This window comes from Pristiophorus japonicus, chromosome 1 (genome assembly GCF_044704955.1).
Source record: "Pristiophorus japonicus isolate sPriJap1 chromosome 1, sPriJap1.hap1, whole genome shotgun sequence".
NCBI lineage: Eukaryota > Metazoa > Chordata > Chondrichthyes > Pristiophoridae > Pristiophorus > Pristiophorus japonicus.
This window is the reverse complement of record NC_091977.1, coordinates 195,954,283-195,979,313: the sequence shown is the minus strand read 5'-3', so window position 1 is coordinate 195,979,313 and position 25,031 is coordinate 195,954,283. Positions and strand designations below refer to the sequence as shown.

General features: G+C 44.2%; 1 protein-coding gene across 2 annotated transcripts in view; it reads left to right on the top strand.

The window, feature by feature from the left end:
- The window catches only part of LOC139267865 (low-density lipoprotein receptor class A domain-containing protein 1-like), a 140,134-nt gene extending 123,052 nt beyond the window's left edge, over positions 1-17,082 (top strand). For both annotated transcript variants that reach the window (XM_070885943.1, XM_070885942.1), the window contains one exon: positions 16,304-17,082. In XM_070885943.1, the coding sequence (XP_070742044.1) occupies positions 16,304-16,443 (140 nt within the window). In that variant the 3' untranslated portion in view covers positions 16,444-17,082. The remainder of the gene's footprint in view (positions 1-16,303) is intronic.
- The last annotated feature ends 7,949 nt before the right edge of the window (positions 17,083-25,031 follow it).

Below are 25,031 nucleotides of genomic sequence, written 5' to 3'. Positions count from 1 at the left end.
GGAGACCACGTGTAGGTTGTCATCAATTCCTCACTAAGTGGACTAGAAAAGTTAATCCTGAGCACTATTTTCAAATAGATCAAGACTGCAGGCCATAAATATTAACTGGTAAAATACAAGTTCAAGACTGATGTCAGGAAGCACTTGACTCAAAGTGATTAATACCTGGAGTGGTTTTCAGTGATGGGAAAAGCTCTGGAATCGTTCAAGAGGCAGTTAGATTTCATGAGGGGAGGGTTATAGATTTCTATGAAAAGAAAAGTTAGGTGAGCCAAACAACCTTCTTCATTTGTATTTAACTTTGTGGCAGGAAACGTTATTTGCAGGAAAAGTTATCTATATAGCTCATTAAGTTAATAAATGATTCAGTACAATTAAAAATGCCACTATTTCAAGCGGGATCTCGGTAGTACGTGCGGCAAGCTGTGTACTGAATGTTAGTACATTGGATCTCCCCAGTGAACAATCATAAAAGCTAAGCAGCCGGAGCAGCAAGGCTGGAAGCAGCGAGCATGAACTTCAAGGCCAGGGTTGGTAGCACTCAGGCTAGGAGCCCTATTACAACAATCACAACTAACGAATATACAATTTCTTCTGACGAACTATGAGCAAGGCCATAGGCCGGGGGGGACAGATGGGGCAGTCGCCCGGGGCCCAAGCCTGGAGTGGGGCCTATACAGGGTCGGATTAAGGGTAAGGATAAACAGTATTGACATAAGTGATGTAGCAACAACAGAGCAAAGCCGCGAGGGCTCAGGCGCATGTTATTCTCGACTTGATGTAAACAGACTCGAGATGCCCTTTTTCTAGAGCTGCATTCTACACACAAATTGGGGGAGATAAAAAGGAAAGAGCACCAGTTACGCAAGGAGCAAAAGAGATGAGAGGTAGCTAAACTGCTTAAACCAGATAACTTTTTCCAACAAAAAACTCAAGATCATGAAGATGAAGGCCAAGACAACATTGTGCAGTCAACTTCAACAACAAAACCACTAGTGGCACTGGACCCGGAGTTGGCCGAGTTGGAGCTCCAAGTCCAAAAAGTTGAAGAAGATGAAAACCAACTAACGCATACTGAGCTGAAAAAGGCGCAACTTACGAGTGACATTGGGCTGTGGGGATACAATATTTCAGAAGACATGCAAAGCCATTGGATTGCAAAAGGTAGTGAGGACTGTCGAAACTGTGATACAGACTTCCAAAACTCCGGCGTGATTCATGCCAAGGAAGGTTGTCACCGATACTGCTCGAAGCCCTTCTTCACACATGTGCACCCGCTGACAGGGAAACGTCTGGAGCGAACGTAGCTCTGTTTAACATCTTCAGATGGTTGAGAGTATACTGCTTTTCTTGCAAGGTCACAGCACGAACAAGTAGCCACTTTACCCATGGGTTTAATGACTGGAAGCATGGAGATGAGAAGATTTCATCTTACAAAAACAGCCTCCAGCATCGAGAAGCCATGGTAGTAATGTGCACTAGACAGTTGTGTGGATGGTCATATTGTCTTCCAGTTTAATAATGAACGGCAGTACTGGAGTAAGGTGCTAGAGCGGGCTGTGTGATAACATTTCTCTGTGAACGAGGTCTTTCATTGCAAGGCAGAGACAAAATTGTTGGGTCTCCAAGTAATGGTAATTATTTGGGTGTGTTGGAGGTTCTCACAAACTACGATGCATTTCTTGCTGAACACATCAAGTGGTTCGCCAACAAAGGCAAGGGGAATACTTCATACTTATCTTCCACCACTTGTGACGAACTCATTAGTCTAATGGGTGGCGAAGTACTTGAGACAATTATCCAGGAATTGACATCAGCGAAGTTCTATTCAATATCTGTTGATTCATCACCAGATGTCACACACTCAGGTCAGCTGACATTTGTCATCCGCTATGTTCTACCGACTGGTCCTCAGGAAAGGTTCCTAAAGTTCTTGCTGATAATTGGTCATACTGGACAAGAAATAGCAGAAATAATACTGGCCTTTCTGGATGAGAATGGGATCGACATACCAAATTGTCGCGGACAATCTTATGATAATGCTTCAAATATGAGCGGGAAATGCATTGGTGTCCAAACTATCATCAAAGAGCATATGTGATGTTATGTTTATACCATGTGCGGCGCACTCACTCAACCTTGTGGGGAAAAACAGTGCCGAATGCAGCCCAGTGATCGTCAGATTTTTTGGGCTTGTACAAAATACACTTTTCTCTCTGCATCAATGTATCACTGGCGACTGCTTTATGAAAAACTAAAGCCTTGAGGGTTGTCTGTCATCAAACAGCTTTCTGCCACCTGATGGTCAGCAAGATATGAAGCAGTGTCAGCCCTGCTCAAAGGTTACATGCCCATATGTGAAGTGTTGGAATCCCTGGTAACTGACGTGGAACACCAAATTGAATGCCAAAATTAAGCTCAGTTGATCTTTGACAAGCTAGGTGAACTGGATTCAGCTATTCTCATTGTTATTTGGAACATAGTCCTGAAGCGCCTTCACCTGACCAATCTCTCGCTTCAGGACACCGGCTTGAAACTGAATGACATGTGGCTAGAACCTCTACTTTTGTGCTTATCACCCAAAAATGGGCATTATTTCCGGCGTGGGCGGTAAAAAAAGGTTTTCAGATTGCCGGCTTCGCGCCCATTTTCAAAACACTTAGTTTACATTTTTGAAAATGGCCGTTACCGCGAGCAATATGAAATGGGCAATAGCGTTAAATTTTTTTGACCTTCTGCTGTAAAGTGTGATGGTCGTTAGCAACGGCATGGCAACGCTCGATTCCCATGATTCTGGAGGTCAAGGGTCACCATGACATGCGCAGAAGAGGAGACAGAGAGAGAGGGAGCTCAGAGGGACTGAAGGCGTGGCTGGGTGTGGTGTGGCTGCTTTGGGAGGAAGGAGGAAGACTTTAGAGCTTCACAGCAAGTAGGCAAACACAAATTAGCTGTTACCAGCCACATATGTGACCGAATTTGCCCTATAATGGAGAGAAAGGAGGAGGCATCACAGCACACTGTGGAGACTGACGCTGGAGAGAGCAGTGAGGTGGGGGAGGAGCACATTGGAGGCTGCAAAAGAGCCAGGAGGTTCCCAGACGAAGCAAATGCCTCCCTCCTGCAGGAGATCGAGTTACGCTGGGGTGATTTGACACAAGGAGGGCATGGGAAGCCCACCCCAAAGGCCTACCAGAGGATATGGACCGAGATAGCAGAGGTGGTCTCGTCAGCGACCAATGAGGTGCGTGAGGGCAACTAATGCCGCAAACGATGGAACGACCTTGTGGGATCCACAAGAGTAAGTATTACATTGATTTACATGTACTTATGTAATTATATAGTTTGATTTGTAACAGTCATGAGTGACTATCAGCAGATGTGAGGTTGTTCACTTTTACCGGGAATGTTTTACTTAAAGCCTGCGGTCACGGTATACATCTTTAGGTGAAGAATGATAATAATCATAATAATCATGATTACATCTGTCGGTTATATTTGTATCAGTGTTTGTGACAGTACCTAGCAATGATATGATGCAATGATCTCATGCCATGTCGTCTTGTCACCTTTTACAGAAGAAGCTATCGATGAAGAGGTCCATGCAGAGGCGAACGGTTGGGGGGCCACCAGTCCCCAGCGACATCAAAGAGATGGAGGAGCGAATGCTCGCACTCGTGGGGAAGTACCCCCGCACAGCCACAGATGCATCTGCAGACCCTGAAGTGATGCCATCTGAGTAAAGCTTACACCATTGCGTGATGTAAAGTCAATAGATGCCACAACAACTCTTTTCCGAACAATCATATATGATAGATGATTTCTAAAAGTTTCATAGAAATAATGCTGGCCTAATGAAAATCATTGCAATGTATAATGTGTTGATGGTCATGAAATGTGATCTCTGCAATGATTTTGATCATGGTGGTGCTTTTGTCATGCATATGCCGTGTGTAGCGCTGGACTCACCTTGTCACCCTAGCACCCACTTCTCCTCTAATAACCTTATTTGTGTCTTGCAGCTCAGCTAGCAGCGCGGCCTCAGAGGCCAGAAGATGGGGGCGCAGGGCAGGAGTCAGCAGACAATCCTACTACATCTGGTGCTGAGGAGCTCCGATTCTCGCCCGTCAATCCGCTGGGTCTGTTCTCTACAGATGAGAGCACGGACTTCGAAGAAACTGGATCGCCATGCTCCAGAAGCCATTCCACCCCAAGGCCATTTAGTGGTCCTCCGGTCATTCCCGCCTCCACTCTGGAGGTACCGGCCCCAAGCACCTCTCCACAGGGCACCCCATTTGTCCCCAGCATGGCGCCGACCCCGCGGAGGTCTCATGGACGTGGCAGGTCTGGTCCACGAGCGCCACATGACAGCGGAAAGATGTTACAGTGGTCCAGGAGGACTGTAGACGTTGGTGACCAGCTCATCGAAACATTGGGGGACATATCCCGACACTTGGTCACCATGACCAAGTACATTCCGCGCATGGCAGAGTCCCTGGATGCAATAGCTAGGAACACTGCTGCCATAGGCCTCCCAGTGGTCCTCGAGCGCGGCACTCCACCCCTAGGTTCCGCACCACCACTGCGAACGACAGATGAGAGCAAGGACCAAGATCCTGCTTCTGCATCAGAGAATGTTGCCCCCTCGGCAGCCCCCCCCCCCACTCCCATACCTGTGCAACCACCACCTCTGCCTTCATCCCCCCCCAATAAGGCACTGCCTGAGGAGTTCCTCGGCCAGGCGCCGTGGAGCGAGGAGGGGAAGGGGTAGAGGTGGGAAGAAGGAGAGGGGGGGAGGAAAGTGAGGTGCATGAGGCTGTGTTATATCTCCATCTGGGTGTATGCAATTTGTTGCAATGTATGGGGGCTGAGAACCACACTCCTGCTTTGCCTTTGTATTCTGTGTTGCTGGACATGTTGAACATGTGATTAATGTCAATGGTGGAAAAAGTGGGCTGTGGGCGGGGGTTGGGTATTATTGCCTGTGATACTTATGATTTCAGACCAATGTTGGTATGAAACTTTTGTTATTGAACATAACCCCTTGTTGCGCATTGTCTCAGATAGCTGGACCGTTATACACTGGTGATTCCTTACCATGAAAGGATTAAATACAACTTAACATCAATCAACGTAAACTTTAACTGGCACCAAGGTAATGGGCACCATTGATGTCTGAGCTGCACACACACAGCAGTGTGTCAGCGCTGTCACTCACATCAGCGCTCTTTCACGCAAATCTTTCAGATATCAGCTCCTCATGTAAGAGTGGGATTTAACAAATGCCAGCCACACCACTGGCTTCCGTCCCGGTTAGTTCCATTTTTTGTGGGCGGTTTTTTGAGCGGGCGATAGTCTGGGCGATATGTGTGTGAGGTGGTGAGATTGAAGGTGGGTGATCTCCATGGCCGCTAGTTTGGGTAAATATGCTCTTTACAACAAATAACAGTGTGCGGGAGTTCATATTGAATCTCGGCATCAATTCCATGTGGAAAGTAACGCTGGGCGATATTATGGGCGTTGATTTCGCCCGTTCTGATGATTCCACCCAAAAAAAGTGGGCGGGCAGTAATATTTTTTCCCGGCGTTAAGCCCATTGGGAAAATAGGCGATAAGTCTCCTAAAAAAGCCCGTCAGTTTTCATTTTGTGCCAAAATGGGCGATATATGGGCGTTATACGTCATTTCAGCGGTTAAATGGTCGTTAAGTGGGCGTTAATCATGCAGGAAAAGTGGAGGTTCTAGCCCATGGTGTCCTTACTCGAGTCCCTTGTCGATTTTGTCAAGACCCACCGGACAGAGTTCTAAGACTTAGGGATTAAAAAACTGTGTGGCCATAACAAGTACAATTCAGCTGAGAGGCGCGTCCGGGTACGCAACCATTGCTATGACGATGAAGATGCAGAAAACACTGTTGTCACCCAAGGAGAAATTCAAAACTGAAGTGTTCCTTGTCATCATTGATCAATTAATCAGTACCTTGAAACACTGCCTTGAAGCATACAAGAAAATCAACTGCAAGTTTGGATTCCTGTCCAAGAAAGCCGCTCTCTCAACTCATGAGATCAAGCAAGCTGTAGCAAATCTTGCCCACTCCTATCCCAAAGATCTGGAACCTATGATTCAAACTGAATCCATCCAATTTTCTAGCTTGGTGGCATCCTCAACAGAGCTTCAAACCTCTATTTGTGTCAAACAAACTAAATCAGCAGAGCTGAGAATGTACCAATTCCTCCATACACACGCCCTCACCCAAATCTTTTCTGACATTGAAATATCTCTTTGGATATATCTGTCAATGATGGTATCAAATTGCAGTGGTAAGCGGTCCTTTTCAAAATTAAAATGCATCAAGGATGATGTCAGAAAACGAATGGGACAAGATCAACTGAATAGTCTTTCAATCATGAGCATCGAGAGCGAAATACTGAGAGGACTTGACTTGTCGAAAATCATTGACGAGTTTAGCTGACAAAAATCTAGGAAAAGACCAATGTAATTGTTAAGTATGAATAAAGAGTCTGACTAAATACTGTGAGCTCAAAGTAAAGTGTGACCTTAGTATTTTATTGCAGGCCTCCAGAGTGCCTCTCCAGCTTGTGAGGCCTCCTTAAGTACAGGTGCTCCCAAGGGATTGTGGGAACCCTTGGGACTCCAGGCGATGAGCCCTCTGGTGGCTACACAAGATATTTACAGGTTCATATATATAACAACACTCTTCCCCCCGCCCCCCACCCCCCCCCGCCCCCACAGTCAATAGGGTAACTATTTACAAGGTGAGTCGATCTGGGGCCTTTCCTTCCCTGGTTGCCTGGTTGATTGTCTCGGTGCAAATGCTGGCTTTGGTGAATCATTTGTTGGGCCCTCGCTGGGCTGCTGTGCAGCTGGCCTTGCTGGGCTGCCTGGTGTGGTGAGTCCTGCTGGGCTGCTGCTGGTGATGGGTTCTGCTTCGTGGCCAACCGCGATGTCGGTTGCCACTGGTGTTTGTGTTGGGGGGTCAAAGAAGGTAGGGTCCAATGTGAGTTGCTTTGGATAGTCCGTGAATCTGAGTTTGGTTTGGTCCAAGTGAACATAAGAACATAAGAACATAAGAATTAGGAACAGGAGTAGGCCATCTAGCCCCTCGAGCCTGCTCCGCCATTCAACAAGATCATGGCTGATCTGGCCGTAGACTCAGCTCCACTTACCCGCCCGCTCCCCATAACCCTTAATTCCCTTATTGATTAAAAATCTATCTATCTGTGATTTGAATACATTCAATGAGCTAGCCTCAACTGCTTCCCTGGGCAGAGAATTCCACAGATTCACAACCCTCTGGGAGAAGAAATTCCTTCTCAACTCGGTTTTAAATTGGCTCCCCCGTATTTTGAGGCTGTGCCCCCTAGTTCTAGTCTCCCCGACCAGTGAAAACAACCTCTCTGCCTCTATCTTGTCTATCCCTTTCATTATTTTAAATGTTTCTATCAGATCACCCCTCATCCTTCTGAACTCCAACGAGTAAAGACCCAGTCTACTCAATCTATCATCATAAGGTAACCCCCTCATCTCCGGAATCAGCCTAGTGAATCGTCTCTGTACCCCCTCCAAGGCTAGTATACCCTTCCTTAAGTAAGGTGACCAAAACTACACGCAGTACTCCAGGTGTGGCCTCACCAATACCCTGTACAGTTGCAGCAGGACCTCCCTGCTTTTGTACTCCATCCCTCTCGCAATGAAGGCCAACATTCCATTCGCCTTCCTGATTACCTGCTGCACCTGCAAACTAACTTTTTGGGATTCATGCACAAGGACCCCCAGGTCCCTCTGCACCGCAGCATGTTGTAATTTCTCCCCATTCAAATAATATTCCCTTTTACTGTTTTTTTTTCCCAGGTGGCTGACCTCACATTTTCCGACATTGTATTCCATCTGCCAAACCTTAGCCCATTCGCTTAACCTATCCAAATCTCTTTCCAGCCTCTCTGTGTCCTCTACACAACCCGCTTTCCCACTAATCTTTGTGTCATCTGCAAATTTTGTTACACTACACTCTGTCCCCTCTTCCAGGTCATCTATGTGTATTGTAAACAGTTGTGGTCCCAGCACCGATCCCTATGGCACACCACTAACCACCGATTTCCAACCCGAAAAGGACCCATTTATCCCGACTCTCTGCTTTCTGTTAGCCAGCCAATTCTCTATCCAAGCTAATACATTTCCTCTGACTCCGCTTACCTTTATCTTCTGCAGTAACCTTTTGTGTGGCACCTTATCGAATGCCTTTTGGAAATCTAAATACACCACATCCATCGGTACACCTCTATCCACCATGCTCGTTATATCCTCAAAGAATTCCAGTAAATTAGTTAAGCATGATTTCCTCTTCATGAATCCATGTTGTGTCTGCTTGATTGCACTATTCCTATCTAGATGTCCCACTATTTCTTCCTTAATGATAGCTTCAAGCATTTTCCCCACTACAAATGTTAAACTAACCGGTCTATAGCTACCTGCCTTTTGTCTGCCCCCTTTTTTAAACAGAGGCGTTACATTAGCTGCTTTCCAATCCGCTGGTACCTCCCCAGAGTCCAGAGAATTTTGGTAGATTATAACGAATGCATCTGCTATAACTTCCACCATCTCTTTTAATACCCTGGGATGCATTTCATCAGGACCATGGGACTTGTCTACCTTGAGTCCCATTAGCCTGTCCAGCACTACCCCCCTAGTGATAGTGATTGTCTCAAGGTCCTCCCTTCTCACATTCCTGTGACCAGCAATTTTTGTCATGGTTTTTGTGTCTTCCACTGTGAAGACCGAAGCAAAATAATTGTTTAAGGTCTCAGCCATTTCCACATTTCCCATTATTAAATCTCCCTTCTCATCTTCTAAGGGACCAACATTTACTTTAGTCAATCTCTTCCGTTTTATATATCGGTAAAAGCTTTTACTATCTGTTTTTATATTTTGCACAAGTTTACTTTCGTAATCTATCTTTCCTTTCTTTGTTGCTTTCTTAGTCATTCTTTGCTGTCGCTTTAAATTTTCCCAATCTTCTAGTTTCCCACTAACCTTGGCCACCTTATACGCATTGGTTTTTAATTTGATTCTCTCCTTTATTTCCTTGGTTATCCACGGCTGGTTATCCCTCTCTTACCGCCCTTCTTTTTCACTGGAATATATTTTTGTTGAGCACTATGAAAGAGCTCCTTAAAAGTCCTCCATTGTTCCTCAATTGTGCCACCGTTTAGTCTGTGTTCCCAGTCTACTTTAGCCAACTCTGCCCTCATCCCACTGTAGTCCCCTTTGTTTGAGCATAGTACACTTGTTTGAGACACTACTTCCTCACCCTCAATCTGTATTACAAATTCAATCATACTGTGATCACTCATTCCGAGAGGATCTTTTACTAGGAGATCGTTTATTATTCCTGACTCATTACACAGGACCAGATTTAAGATAGCTTGCTCCCTTGTAGGTTCTGTAACATACTGTTCTAAGAAACAATCCCGTATGCATTCTATGAATTCCTCCTCAAGGCTACCCCGTGCGATTTGATTTGACCAATCGATATGTCAGTTAAAATCCCCCATGATTACTGCCGTTCATTTTTCACATGCCTCCATTATTCCCATTATTGTCTGCCCCACCGTGAAGTTATTATTTGGGGGCCTATAAACTATGCCCACCAGTGACTTTTTCCCCTTACTATCTCTAATCTCCACCCACAATGATTCAACATTTTGTTCATTAGAGCCAATATCATCTCTCACAACTGCCCCGATATCATTCTTTATTAACAGAGCTACCCCACCTCCTTTTCCTTCTTGTCTATCCTTCTGAATTGTTAGATACCCCTGTATATTTAATTCCCAGTCTTGGCCACCCTGCAACCATGTTTCTGTAATGGCCACCAAATCATACCCATTTATAATGATTTGTGCCGACAACTCAATTACTTTATTTTGAATGCTGCATGCATTTACGTAGAGTGTTTTAATACTAGTTTTTAAACCATGATTTTTAGTTTTGACCCCTCCTGCAGCCCCTTTATATTCATACATAATTTCCCTTCCTATCATCTTGTGGTTTACACTTACCCCAGTGCTACTCTGCTTTGTTGCCTCCTGCCTTTTGCATTCTTTCTTGGGGTCCTGTTCATCTGAGCTCTCACCCACTCTAACTAGCTCAGAGTCCTCTCCTGGGTTCCGAATACTCCTCGCATTGAGGCACCAAGCTTTCAGGCTTGCCTTTTTATTACACTTTGACCCTTTAGAATTTTGCTGTACAGTGGCCCTTTTTGTTTTTTGCCTTGGGTTTCTCTGCCCTCCACTTTTACTCATCACCTTCTGTCTTTTGCTTCTGTCTCCATTTTGTTTCCTTCTGTCTCCCTGCATTGGTTCCCATCCCCCTGCCATATTAGTTTAACTCCTCCCCAACAGCACTAGCAAACACTCCCCCTAGGACATTGGTTACGGTCCTGCCTAGGTGCAGACCATCCGGTTTGTACTGGTCCCACCTCCCCCAGAACCGGTTCCAATGCCCCAGGAATTTGAATCCCTCCCTGCTGCACCACTGCTCAAGCCACATATTCATCTGTGCTATCCTGCGATTCCTACTCTGACTAGCACGTGGCACTGGTAGCAATCCCGAGATTACTACTTTTGAGGTCCTACTTTTTAATTTAGTTCCTAGCTCCTTAAATTCGTCTCGTAGGACCTCACCCCGTTTTTTTACCTATGTCGTTGGTACCTATATGCACCGCGACAGCTGGCTGTTCACCCTCCCTTTTCAGAATGTCCTGCACCCGCTCCGAGACATCCTTGACCCTTGCAGCAGGGAGGCAACATACCATCCTGGAGTCTCGGTTGCAGCCACAGAAACGCCTATCTATTCCCCTTACAATCGAATCCCCTATCACTATTGCTCTCCCACTCTTTTTCCTGCCCTCCTGTGCAGCAGAGCCAGCCATGGTGCCATGAACCTGGCTGCTGCTGCTCTCCCCTGATGAGTCATCCCCCTCAACAGTACCCAAAGCAGTGTATCTGTTTTGCAGGGGGATGGCCGCAGGGGACCCCTGCACTACCTTCCTTGCACTGCTCTTCCTGTTGGTCTTCCATTCCCTATCTGGCTGTGTACCCTTTACCTGCGGAAAGACCAACTCACTTAACATGGTATTCACGTCATTCTCAGCATCGTGGATGCTCCAGAGTGAATCCACCCGCAGCTCCAATGCCGCAATGCGGTCTGTCAGGAGCTGGAGGCGGATATACTTCCCGCACACGTAGTCATCAGGGACACCAGAGGCGTCCCTGATTTCCCACATAGTACAGGAAGAGCATAACACGTGTCCAAGCTCTCCTGCCATGACTTAACCCCTAGATTAACTTAATTTGGCCACAACGCTAAATGTTACTTACTGATATAGAAAAGAAAAAGAAAAACTACTTACCAATCACCGGCCAATCACTTACCCCCTTGGCTGTGACGTCACCTTTCGATTTCTTTTTTACTTTTTTGCCTTCTGTCCCCGCTGCAGCTGCACTGTCCGGTTCCAGTGTTTCCGGTGAATGAGTCCATTTGAAAGTTTGACCCGAAACACCCTACTCTCCTCTTTGGCCACAACAGTGCCGGGAAGCCACTTGGGACCTTGTCCATAGTTCAACACAAATACAGGATCATTGATTTGAATTTCGCATGACACATTTGCGCTATCATTATATGTACTTTGTTGAAGCCGCCTGCTCTCTGCTTGTTCATGTAGATCAGGGTGGACTAACGAGAGCCTTGCCTTAAGTGCCCTTTTCACGAGCAATTCGGCGGGTGGAATCCCAGTGAGCGAGTATGATCTCGTGCGGTAACTAAGCAGGACTTGGGATAGGCGAGTCTGCAGTGGGTCTTCAGTTACCCTCTTCGAGCTCTGCTTGATAGTTTGCACTGCTCTCTCTGCCTAACCATTGGATGCTGGTTTGAACGGGGCAGATGTAACATATTTGATCCCATTACAGGTCATGAACTCTTTGAACTTGTCACTGGTAAAACATGGCCCATTGTCGCGCACAAGGACATCAGGCAGGCCATGCGTAGCAAAGATGACCCACAGGCTTTCAGTGGTAGCAGCGGACGTGCTTGCCGACATTATCTCACATTCAATCCATTTGGAGTACACATCTACAACCACTAAGAACATTTTACCCCAAAACGGGCCTGCATAGTTGACATGGACCCTGGACCATGGTTTGGAGGGCCAAGACCATAAACTTGGTGGCGCCTCCCTGGGTGCATTGCTTAACTGTGAGCATGTGTTACATTTGTGCACGCAGGACTCTAAGTCCGCATCGATACTGGGCCACCACACGTGGGATCTGGCAATCGCTTTCATCATTATGATGCCTGGGTGGGTACTGTGGAGGTCACTGATGGAAAGTGTCTCTGCCCTTCTTGGGGACCATTACCTGATTACCCCACAGAAGGCAGTCTGCCTGTATAGTCATTTCATCTTCGCGCTGCTAGTATGGCTTTATTTCTTCCTGCATTTCCAGGGGGACACTGGACCAGCTCCTGTGAAACACACAATTTTTTACTAAGGGCAGTAAGGGGTCCTGGCTCATCCAGGTTCTAATCTGTTGGGCTGTGACGGGTGATTGCTCACTCTCGAATGCTTCCATTACCATGACTAAATCTGTGGGCTGTGCCATTTCAACCCCCGTGGTGGGCAATGGCAGCCTACTGAGAGCATCGGCACAGTTTTCTGTGCCTGGCCTGTGGCGGATGGTGTAGTTGTTTGCGTACAACGTGAGTGCCCATCTCTGGATGCGGGCCGATGCATTCGTATTTATCCCCTTGCTTTCAGAAAAGAGGGATATCAGCGGCTTATGGTCAGTTTCCAATTCAAATTTTAGCCCAAACAGATATTGATGCATTTTCTTTACCCCATAAACACACGCTAACGCTTCTTTTTCAATCATGCTGTAGGCTCTCTCAGCCTTAGACAGACTTCTGGATGCATAAGCAAGCGGTTGCAATTTCCCAGATTTATTAGCTTGTTGCAATACACATCCGACCCTGTATGACGACGCATCACATGCTCGTACTAAGCGCTTTCATGGATCATACAATACAAGCAATTTGTTTGAGCGTAACAATTTTCTAGCTTTTACAAAGGCATTTTCTTGGCTTTTACCCCACACATATTCATCTCCTTTATGCAGTAAGATATGCAGTGGTTCTAGCAGTGTGTTGAGACCCGGTAAGAAGTTACCAAAGTCGTTCAGGAGTCCTAGAAACGACTGCAGCTCCATCACGTTCTGTGGCCTCGGTGCATTTTTGATTGCCTCCGTCTTCGAATTGGTGGGCCTGATGCCGTCCGTCGCGATTCTTCGCCCCAGGAACTCCACTTCAGGCGCCAGGAAAATGCACTTCGAGTGTTTTAACCTGAGCCCCACGTGGTTGAGTCGACTAAGAACCCCCTCCAGGTTCTGCAGATGCTCGACTGTGTCCCGACCTGTAACCAAGATGTCATCCTGGAAGACCACCGTGCATGGGACCGACTTCAGTAAGCTTTCCATGTTTCTCTGGAATATCGCCGCGGCTGATCGAATCCCAAATGGGCATTTGTTGTAAATGAAGAGACCTTTGTGCGTGTTGATGCAGGTGAGGCCTTTCGATGATTCCTCCAGATCCTGCATCATGTAGGCCGAGGTCAAGCTTCGTGAACGTCGTTCCTCCCGCCGGCGTCGCAAAAATGTCGTCTGCCTTTGGTAGTGGGTATTGATCCTGCAGGGAGAAACGATTGATAGTTACTTTGTAATCACCACAGCTTCTGACGGTTCCGTCTCCCTTGAGGGCTGGAACAATCGGACTGGCCCACTCATTGAATTCGATCGGCAAAATGATGCCCTCTCATTGCAGCCGATCCAGCTCGATCTCCAACCTCTCATCATGTTCTGTACTGCTCTCGCCTTGTGATGGATGGGTCGCGCCCCCGGAATTAGGTGGATCTGCACTTTTACTCCTTGGAACTTCCCGATGCCTGGTTCGAACAGCGAGGGGAACTTGTTTAAGACCTGGGCACACGAAGTTTCGTCAACAGACGAGAGCGCTCGGACGTCGTCCCAGTTCCAGCGTATCTTTAGCAGCCAGCTCCTGCTGAGCAGCATGGGACCATCACCCAGTACCACCCAGAGTGGTAGCTTGTGCACCGCTCCATTGTAGGAGATCCTTACAGTCACACTGTCGATTACGGGAATCAGTTCCTTTGTGTAAGTTCTCAGTTTAGTGTGAATGGGAGTCAGGACTGGCATTGAGGCCTTGCTGCACCACAATTTTTCAAAAGTCTTTTTGCTCATAATGAACTGGCTCATGCCCCTGTCCAGCTCCATGGACACCGGGAGTCCATTTAATTCAACCTTCAGTATTATCGGGGGACACTTTGTGGTAAATGTGTGCACCCCATATACCTCTGCCTCCTCGGTCTGAGATTCTGGTTCGTCGTGATCCGCCGTGGATCTGTCCTCCTCTGCAATATGGTGGTTTGCAGAATTAGTAGGGTTTGCAGCTCGCCTGCACATACGTTGGAGGTGTTCCATTGTTCCACAGCCCTTGCAAACGTACCCTTTGAAGCGGCATGAATGGAAACGATGATCACCCCCGCAGCCTCAACAAGGTGTTAATGGCCTTGCATTCATCACCCTTGACGGTGGACTCTGAGACATCTGTGGATGTGCAGCTGCAGACATGTGAGGCCTGCCCTGTACGTTGCGATTTGAAAACAACATCACTTTTTTCACAGTACTTGTAGCAGCACTCGTGTGCTGAGAGATTTGCTTAGTATTGTCACCGGTGGCAATGAACACCTCGCTTATTGCTATGGCTTTACTCAAGGTTGGGGTCGCTACAGTCAAAAGTTTGCAAAGTATCACTTCATGGCCAATGCCAAGTACAAAGAAGTCCCTGAGCATGTGCTCCAAATGTCCTTCAAATTCACAATGTCCTGCAAGGCATCTTAGCTCGGCGACATAGCTCGCCACTTCCTGGCCTTCAGACCTGTTGTGGGTGTAGAACTGGTACCTCGCCATCAGGATGCTTTCCTTCGGGTTCAGATGTTCCCGGACCAGTGTGCACAAATCATCGTACAATTTCTCTGTGGGTTTTGCTGGAGCAAGCAGATTTTTCATGAGGCCATACGTTGGTGCCCCGCAAACGGTGAGGAGAATTGCCCTTCGTTTGGCAGCGTTCGCTTCTCTTTCCAGCTCATTGGCCACGAAGTATTGGTCGAGTCACTCCACAAAGGTTTCCCAATCATCTCCCTCTGAAAATTTCTCCAGGATGTCCACTGTTCTCTGCATCGTTGGGTTCATCATCTGTATCTCATTGGCAGTTATTAAGTATGAATAAAGAGTCTGACTAGATACTGTGAGCTCAAAGTAAAGTGTGACCATAATCTTTTATTGCAGGTCTCCAGAGTGCCTCTCCAGCCTGTGAGGCCTCCCTAAGTACCCGTGCTCCCAAGGGATTGTGGGATCCCTTGGGACTCCATGGGATGAGCCCTCTGGTGGCTACACAAGGCATTTATAGATTTACATCTATAACAGTAATGTTATACTTGTAGTTGCCTCTGTGGAGAAAATGGAATGCAAAAGACAAATGATGGTCTTCCAAAAAAATTGTGTTGTCTTGTAAATTGTCCATTTAGTTTCAAAATGTAAGGATTTTTAAAATTAAAGCATTGTTGTTTACTGTTTATATAGGGTTTCATCAAGGTATCGGTTTGATTGTTTGGAAACATAGTAAAATATTAAATGTGTAATCATGGTATCAATGAGAACATAACCTGAGATGTAGACCTGACCTGACCTTGACCTGATGCCCGGTGACTTAACTCACTAAGGTCATTTACTGTAGGATGTGAATGGGAGTAGGGGGGGCCATGGCTGGGGTACTGCCCGGGGCCCGAGGCACCCTTCATCTGTCCCTGGCCACAGGATATTCATTGTTTTTTTAATAATACACGGATAGATTAAAATAGAAAGAAAAAAGTTCCTGACCACCAGACATCGCAAAGTGCTTTACAGCCAATTAAGTACTTTTGGAGTGTAGTCACTGTTGTAATGTAGGAAATGGGGCAGCCGATTTGCACACAGCAAGATCCCACAAACTGCAATGTGATAACAACCAGATAATCTTTTTTTTTGTTATGTTGATTGAGGGTATATTAAAATAGTGCATTATTGAGCATCACAAAACAATACATTTTAAAATTATATAATGTAAACTGTTTTTTAATTAATTTGTTTGAAAAACAACTGAAACAAATGCTTGTTTTAAAGAATTTCAGTGCCCTGCCTGTTCTGGATGGAGATGTGCTACTGTCTTCTTCAGTGATTGTGACTGCATACCGAAGAGTCGCTGCAACGACAACATTCAGGACTGCAATGATTTGAGTGATGAAAAAAACTGTACAAAGTGACAGTTGAATGGATTGCTCACCTTAAACTTGTCATTTGTCTCTACAATGCTACATGGGTTACATATATTCTTCCATAAACTTTGTGCCACTATAAGATGAAGAGTGACGCACACACATCAGATCATATTGGGCTAGATGCTATATTTACTGTGTTGTGAAATAACCCAGTTTCTAAATGCATGCAGCAAAACATGATTAGACTCAATTTGTTTTATTTAAATGATGAGCAATGTTGTCAGATATTTACATTTCAAATCTTACATCTGTATGCACTTCCTGGGCCAACATTTCCATTGTAAATTCCTAAGTCCACATTTATAATGGAAACTGCTTATGTCACATTGTAATTACAAACTCCCAACAGTGGTGGCACTGTACCACCTCAGTTATCCATCTCCTAGCTCCTCATCTCGTACTGAAGATAAACTCCTCTACTGCAACCAACCCTATCTTTGATTTCCAAGCTGCTACAAGTTTTGTCAAAGTATATAAAAATATTGACAGAATGTATGATTTTAAAATGGAGTCTGAATTACATCTGGACATCATGGTACAATTATCCCCCGAGCTCTAATCCTATCTCACCCAAAGAGCGCATTTGATCTTGACTCTTCATGTATAACTTAAAGGGATATCTTATTAATGTGAAATTATATATTAAAATTCTTACTTCCTGTTGGCAACATTTGACCTTTATCACATTTTTGCCACACTTTTTGTGTTAACTTTTTTTCTCGTTATAATTTCTTATGTCCACTTGTCACATGGATATTGCCTATGTAGACTTGCATTCAACTATAATGGCACAATCTGTCTGTTTAGTGACTTGGTGCCCAGTCTATGAACATCGTCACAGACCCTCTCAAAATTGTCAGAGCCTCTGACAGCAATGCAAAAAAGTTCCTGGCCTTATTTTCAGCCTCTTGCCTCATATCTCTACTTTAAAACTTCAATTTGGCATCCTGCTTGTTATTTCCTTTTTGCTGCTCTTTGCCCACTCCTGGGATTTGTCTCAGCTGCTGATCCAGAACAGTTGTCGTTTGCAATTTTATCCATTATTTACATTTTCAATATTGTTTGTTGAGAGCCCCACTGGTGCCTGGCACCAGATTGTGTTGCACCCACCCATTCCACCGATACATTGAAGCACCATGGCTGTGTCAGCTGATGTGAGGCTTGTGAAATTCAGGTAGCTACTCAGCAGTGGTTCTCCTGCCAAGGCTTCTTCGGCAGCTCCTCCCAAATCCGCGACCTCCACCGCCTAGAAGGACAAAGGCAGCAGGTGCAGGGGCACAGCATCAACTTCAAGTTACCCACCAAATCACACACCATCCTAACTTTGACATATATCACCGTTCCTTTATAATGGTTGGATCAAAATCTTGGAACTCCCTCCCTAACCGTACTGTAGGAGTACCTTCACCAGGTGGATTGTGGTTCAAGAAGGCCTGTCACCACATTCTCATGGGCAATGGGGGATGGGAAATAAATGTCAGCCTTGCCAGCGACGCCCATATCCTGAGAACGAATACATTTTAAAAGGTACCCGCCTCGGATATTTATATGGTCTGAATATTGACACTATGGGGCAGCTGCATTGCACATGTGCAGTGATATCATCGGCCCGCAATGTCGACAATGCGCATGCGCTATGTAGGCCACATATTCACCCAAAAATAAAAAAATAAACTTAATTAATTCTGCTCTCCTGGATGCTGAACTTAGAAGTTAATGTCTTGAGATAATGAAATTTTATCGACAGTGCGGGTACCCTGCATGGATTGTCATAGAGTCATTATGCCACAGGAGGCCAGCTAGTCTATCGAGTCTATGCCGGCTCTCTGTAGAGCAATCTAGTCCGTTCCATTCTCCCGCGCTATCCCTGTTGCCTTGCAAGTTTATTTCCCTCAAGTGCCTATCCAATTTCTTTTTGAAATCATTGATTGTCTCCGCTTCCACCACCCTCGTAGGCAGCGAGTTCCAGGTCATTACCACTTTACGCGTAAAAAAAGTTCTTCCTCATATCCCCCATGTATCTCTTGCCCAAAACCTTAAATCTGTATCTCCTAGTCTTTGTACCATCAGCTATTGGGATCAGCTTTTCTTTATCTACCTTATCTAAACCTGTCATAATCTTGTACACCGCTATCAAATCTCCCCTCAACCTCCTTTGTTCCAAGGAGAACAACTCCAGCTTCTCCAATCTAACCTTGTACCTAAAATCCCTCATCCCTGGAACCATTCTGGCAAATCTCTTTGCACCCTCTCAAGGACCTTCACATCCTTCCTGAAGTGTGGTGACCAGAACTGGATGCAATACTCCAGTTGTGGCCTAACCAAAACTTTATAAAGGTTCAGCATAACTTCCCTGTTTTTGTACTCAATACCTCTATTGATGAAGCCCAAGATACCATTTGCTTTGCTAACTACTCTTCCAAAATGTCTTGCCACCTTCAAAGATCTATACACATGAACCCCCAGGTCCCTCTGCCCCTGCACACTCTTTTGAACTGTGCCATTAAGTCTATATTGCCATTCCCTATCCCTTCTGCCAAAATGCATCACTTCACACCTCTCTGTATTAAATTCCATCTGCCATTTGTCTGCCCATTCTGCCAGCCTATCTATGTCCTGTTGCAATCGATTGGTATCATCCTCACTGTTTGCCACACCTCCAAGTTTGGTATCATCAGCAAATTTCAACGTAATTTATATATATTTTAAAAAGCAGTGCACAATTATGTCATTGGTTCGCGAATGTGCGATGCAGGTCCGGCAATAATTTTATGAATGACATTTCTAATCAATTGAAGATTTGAATCCCAGAATGGGTTTATAGGGAAGTAAATATCCTCCATATTTGAATATTATCATGCTCCTGAATGTAAAATTCGAGCACACCTACACAATGACATCATAGGTCTGCATGTGCATGATGATGTCATCGTCCTGTGTATGTGCAATGCTTTGGTGCAATTTTACAGGCTGCAGATATTTTGAATGTTCAATAAAATGCAATAATGCACATACATGATGACCTCATTGTGATGTTTTAGGCAGTTTTGCTTCTGGATCATTCAACATTGATCTGGAGGTTCGATGAAGACCACCTTCCAAAAAGATCCGCAGGAAGTATTGCAGTTCAAATTTTGTATTCATTCTGAAGTGTTAATGAGGGTTTATTTTTGTACATCCATAATAAATAATTAGGAAGGATGTGAATACTTTGGAGAGGGTACAGAAGAGATCGAGTATGAGGGATTAGTTACGTGGATAGATTACAGAAGCTGAGGTTATTCTCCTTAGTGCAGAGAAGGCTAAGAGGGGATTTGTTAAAGATGTTTAAAATCATGAAGGGTTCAGATAGAGTAAATAAAGAGAAACTGTTTCCAATAACTGAAATGTCAATAACCAGATTTAAGTGATTGGCAACAGAACCAGAGGCAATGCGAGGGAGAAACCTTTTTACGCAATGAGTGGCTGGAATTTGGAATTCATTGCCTGATAGGGTGGTGGATACAGATTCAATAGTAGCCTTCAAAAAAGGGAATTGGATAAATACTTGAAGGAGAAAAAATTGCAGGGCTATAAGGAAAGAGCGGGGCAGTGGGACTAACTGGATTCTGCTTCAAAAGAGCTGGCACTGACTCGATGGGCCAAATGGCCTCCTTCTGTGCTATACTATTCTATGATTCTGTAACAAACCCCAACCACCCCGCTCCCGCTGAGATGAAAGTCCATCCCCATAGTTGTAGCATTAGGGTTCCGGGTAGTATCTCAAGGAGGTACACACAAACTGGCACCATGGTAATGCTGATGTACCTAATAATAGCTGCACTGCCTGTTGGTGATCAGATGCCCAGTTCCCACAGCAGTTTTACTTAGTTACATTACACAATTCACGACAACCAAGAGCCAGTGGAGATTCACCGAGATTCAGCCCTGGAGTGAAATCTAGTCATGACTTAACATACCTGATCCTATATTAAGTTGTATGCTATTCTTCTCACTTACTAATACAATGCACGATTCTTTTTAAAAATAAAAATGCATTCTCTTCCCCTCCCACAAAGGAGTCGGTTTCCTATTATTTGTGTTAAATGCAGTAATGCACATGCATGATGACCTAATTGTGATGTTTTAATCCTAGAATGGATTACAGGAAACTATCCTCCATATTTGAATATTATCAAGGTCCTGAGGGAACTCAAGGAAGATGGATCACATTCTTCCAACTCCCAGTCATGAAACAATCCTGAAGTCATGACCCTGTCACTATTCACTTCATACCCAATAAACCCGTTAACAATGTGTGACCCACACACAATGCCCCATCTATGGTGCTGGGGTAATGGACTTCGGCTGGGGGAGGCATGCATTTGCGTTGAGGTAAGGGACTTTGGCTGAAACTTGGGAGGTTTTTGCTGGGTTGGAGATTCATCCTCTGGCTTCTAATGTCAGAATGGATCAAATTACACTTTGCAGTCAGTCAGAACTTGGGTAGGGCGATTCCAGTTACACATTCCAGAGAAACTTCAGGGTGTACCTTATGCTCCAAGGGGGCCAATCAGGTCATGTGATAATAAGTCAATGCAGCCATTTTGATAGTACAAATAAATGCGCCTGAATTAAAACACAGAACCTCACAGGTAATAATCTATGGATTATTGGCACAGATTAGGTTATATGCGTGGCTCAAAGAGTAGTGTGGGTGGCAGGGGTTTCAATTCACGGGGCACTGGCACCAGTACTGGAGAAAAAGAGAGCAGTTCCATGGGGACGGACTACATTTAAACTGGGCTGGGACCAGTGCCCTGACGAATCGAATAACTAGGGCAATAGATAGGGCTTGAAGCTAGTGAACAAAGTGACATCAGCAAAAAATAGTAAAAAGTTAAAAGCTAAAAGGTACCATATCTGAATGCACAAAACATTCACAACAAAATAGATGAATAGTGCACATAGCAATAATTGAGTTTGATTTAATAGCCAGTACAGAGACGTGGTTGCAGAGTGACCAAGATTGGAAACTATATATTCCAGGATATTTGAGTTTTAGAATAGTCAGGCAGAATGAAAAAGGTTGGGGTAGCCCTGATAATAAAGGAGGGAATAAAGACAGTAGAAAGGATCTTGCCTCAGAAAAGCAAAATGTAAATCAGTTTGGGTGGAGCTATGAAACAAGAGACAGAAAACACTAGTGCGAGTAGTCAATAGGCCCCCTAACATGATGATCATCATAGGCAGTCCCTCAAAATCGAGGAAGACTTGCTTCCACTCTAAAAGTGAGTTCTTAGGTGACTGAACAGTCCAATACAGGAGTTACAGTCTGTCACAGGTAGGACAGACACTTGTTGAAGGAAAGGGTGGGTGGGACTAGTTTGCCACATGCTCCTTCCGTTGCCTGTGCTTGGTTTCTGTATGCTCTCGGCGACAAGACTGGAGGTGCTCAGCACCCTCCCCGATGCACTTCCTCCACTTGGGGTAATCTTTGGCCAGGGACTCCCAGATGTCGGTGGGGATGCCGCACTTTATCAGTGCCTCCGAACAGTGGTTGTAGTGTCAGGCAGACTATAAATCAGGAAATGATAGATGCATGTAACAAGGGTAATACAGTAATCATGAGGGACTTTAACATTGAGTGGGCAAACCAAATTTGCAGAAATTCATGGAATGCATTCAAGATAGTTTCTAGATCAGTATGTCAAGGAACCTACAAGGGAATTGGCTATTTTAGATCCAGTATTGTGCAATGAGACAGGGTTAATTTAATAACCTTGTAATAAAGGAGCCTCGGGGGAGCAGTGATCGTAATACGAGAGACTTTTATGCTGCGTTTCTGAGTGTGATTTAGTTGTCCAAAACTGGGATCCTAAACAAAGCAAACTACATAGGTATGAGGCTAAGGTAGGTTGGGAAACTAAATCAAAAGGTATGACAGTAGAAAAGCAATGGCAAACATTTAAAGAAATAATTCATAATTCACAACAAATATACATTTTCTTAAGGAATAAAAACACCGTGGGAGAAATGGTCCAACCGTGACTAACAAAAGAAATTAAAGTTAGTATTAAAGGAAGAGATTTATAATGTTGCCAAAAATAGTAAGCCCAGGGATTGGTAAGATTTTTAGAAGTTAGTAGAGGACTAAGAAATTTTTAAAAAGTAAAATAGAATGAGTAAACTAGCGAGAGACATTAAAGCTTCTATAGGTATGTAAAAAAGGAAAAGATTAGCAAAAGTGAACCCTTACAGGCTGAGACAGAAATTATATTGGGGAATAAGGAAATGCCAGTCTTTTCATGGAAGAGGCAAAGAAATTGCCAGAAACTGTTTATTTTAATGTTGTAACTGGCAGGGTAAGTGGAAACCAGTGGATGTGGTGTATTTGGATTTTCAGAAGGCATTTGGTAAGGTGCCACACAAGGTTATTAAACAAAATTGGGGCTCGTGGGTTTGGGGTAATATACTAAGATGGATTGAGAATTGGCCAAGAGACAGAAAACAGAGATAGGAATAAATGGGTTATTTTCGGGTTGGCAAGCTGCAACTAATAGGGTACCAAAAAAATCAGTGCTTAGGTCTCAGCTATTCACAATCTATATCAATGTTTTGAATGAGGGGACCAAATATAATGTATCCAAGTTTGCTGATACAATGCTAGGTGGGAGTGTAAGTTCAATGTAGAGGCTGCAAGGGGATATAGACAGTCTAAGTGAGTTGGCAAGAACATGGCAAATGGAATATAATCTGGAGAAATGTGAAGTTAACTGCACTTAAAATGGTTGACATACCAGCTTTATTAGGGCACTTTTACCAACGCTGATTTTTTACTCTTTGCATTAGTATTCATTGGTCTATGTGCTGATTTGTCTGTGGTTGGAGCCATGCAGCCCCCGAACTCTTGGCAATCCAGTGTGCGAAGCCCAAACAAACCAGTTCCATTTATGCTTATAGTTCTTGTATGCTGTGTTTTCATTTTTGAATGTGATGCCTGGAGCTTTAGGAAAGGCTGTGCGCTTACTGTGGTTCCCCCATTGGTACAGAACTCTCGAATCCATAGCTCAGCTGAACTTTAATACTTGCTTTCTCAAAATAGTCCGTACCATATGGCAGAGCAGGTTCGAGGTGCCAGATGGGCTACTCCGGCTCCTATTTCTTATGTTCAAAACCTTCATAGGACAGGAGTGGACATCCTTAGCATCATTCTAAAAAAATCAATTTGGATTGTTATTTAAAATCAGGAAAATCCAAAGCTATCCAAGTTACCTCTTCACCAATGGATTACATTGGTCATACAGATTTTCCAAGAATTCTGTGGTGACTTACCTGACCTACCACAAGTGCAGATCAGAAAAGCTGGTTTGCTGCCTGCAATTTCACCTAAATTTGTGGCAGGCCAGGTACCTCACTACAGACAAGGGCGATCAAAATGTACCCTGTAATGTCTATAATTTAAATAATCTTATTCTGAATTCCACCCCGAGAACAATAGAATCATTTACATATACCCTTTACTCAGCATGCAACATCACTGTAAACATGTACAGGCTGTCAAAATACATGGAATAGATTTCAGGGAGACATTATACAAGCTTTTTTTAAAAAAACTGGACAAATAATTTTAAATTCCTATTTTGTACAATTTAATACTTTCAAGCACCATAAATATTTATTGACTCAAACTTTGCATTAAAAAGTGAGTAAATGCTTAGAATATCACTATTGCACTATAAAAACTATCACATGCATATCTCACATTCATGTTAAATGATTACATTTTTGGGGTTGCAAACAGATGTCCAATATGTTTTTATTGCAGTGAACTTGTACCATATTTACTCTGTATAGAGCAATAGCTGCTGTCATAGAACAGTAAATATTAATTTACATTGTGAATTGAATAAATGTCAAGTTACATAGAGAAACCCCTTTAGTGTTATGTACCAACTAAACACTAGATTCTGACGTGCTTTGGGGAAAATGTGACCATTATATACACAGGGAAGGCAGATACTAATTGTCAAATATTCTAAAACATTAAAGGGCAACCAACATGTATATAATTAGCAGCTGACTCAGCCCTTGTTACAAAGTTGTAAGTATTAAAAAAAACTGTTGAAACCTTGAAAGAGCTCTGTTGTGAAGAACTCCCTTTGATGCCACAAGAGGATCTCATTTTATTTCAAGATATTTTGCTCAATTAACACATATCTGTATGCTTACTACTGCCATAAATGTCACCATTCTCCTTTGTCACACAGAGTTATACACAACATGATTGTTAAGAGGTTGCTTATAGTTAGCATGTGCATGAAGCACAGTAATGTAGGATGGTTGATACCAGGTATCTTGATCATGACTTAAGTAAAATTCACTTGCTTTTAACCATCTGAACTTGGTCAAAGAACCTCTATTTGGTCTACAATTCCCCTCCCAAAAAGACCGGGAAAAAATTCAGTTAAAAGCAAGCTTGGTCATCAAACTTTCCTGAAGGATTTATTTCATTCCAAGTCTGAAGTATGCTTCAAGGAAAATTAAGTTTCACCTCTTGCTAATTGACATTTGACACATGTAGTTTAACGAGC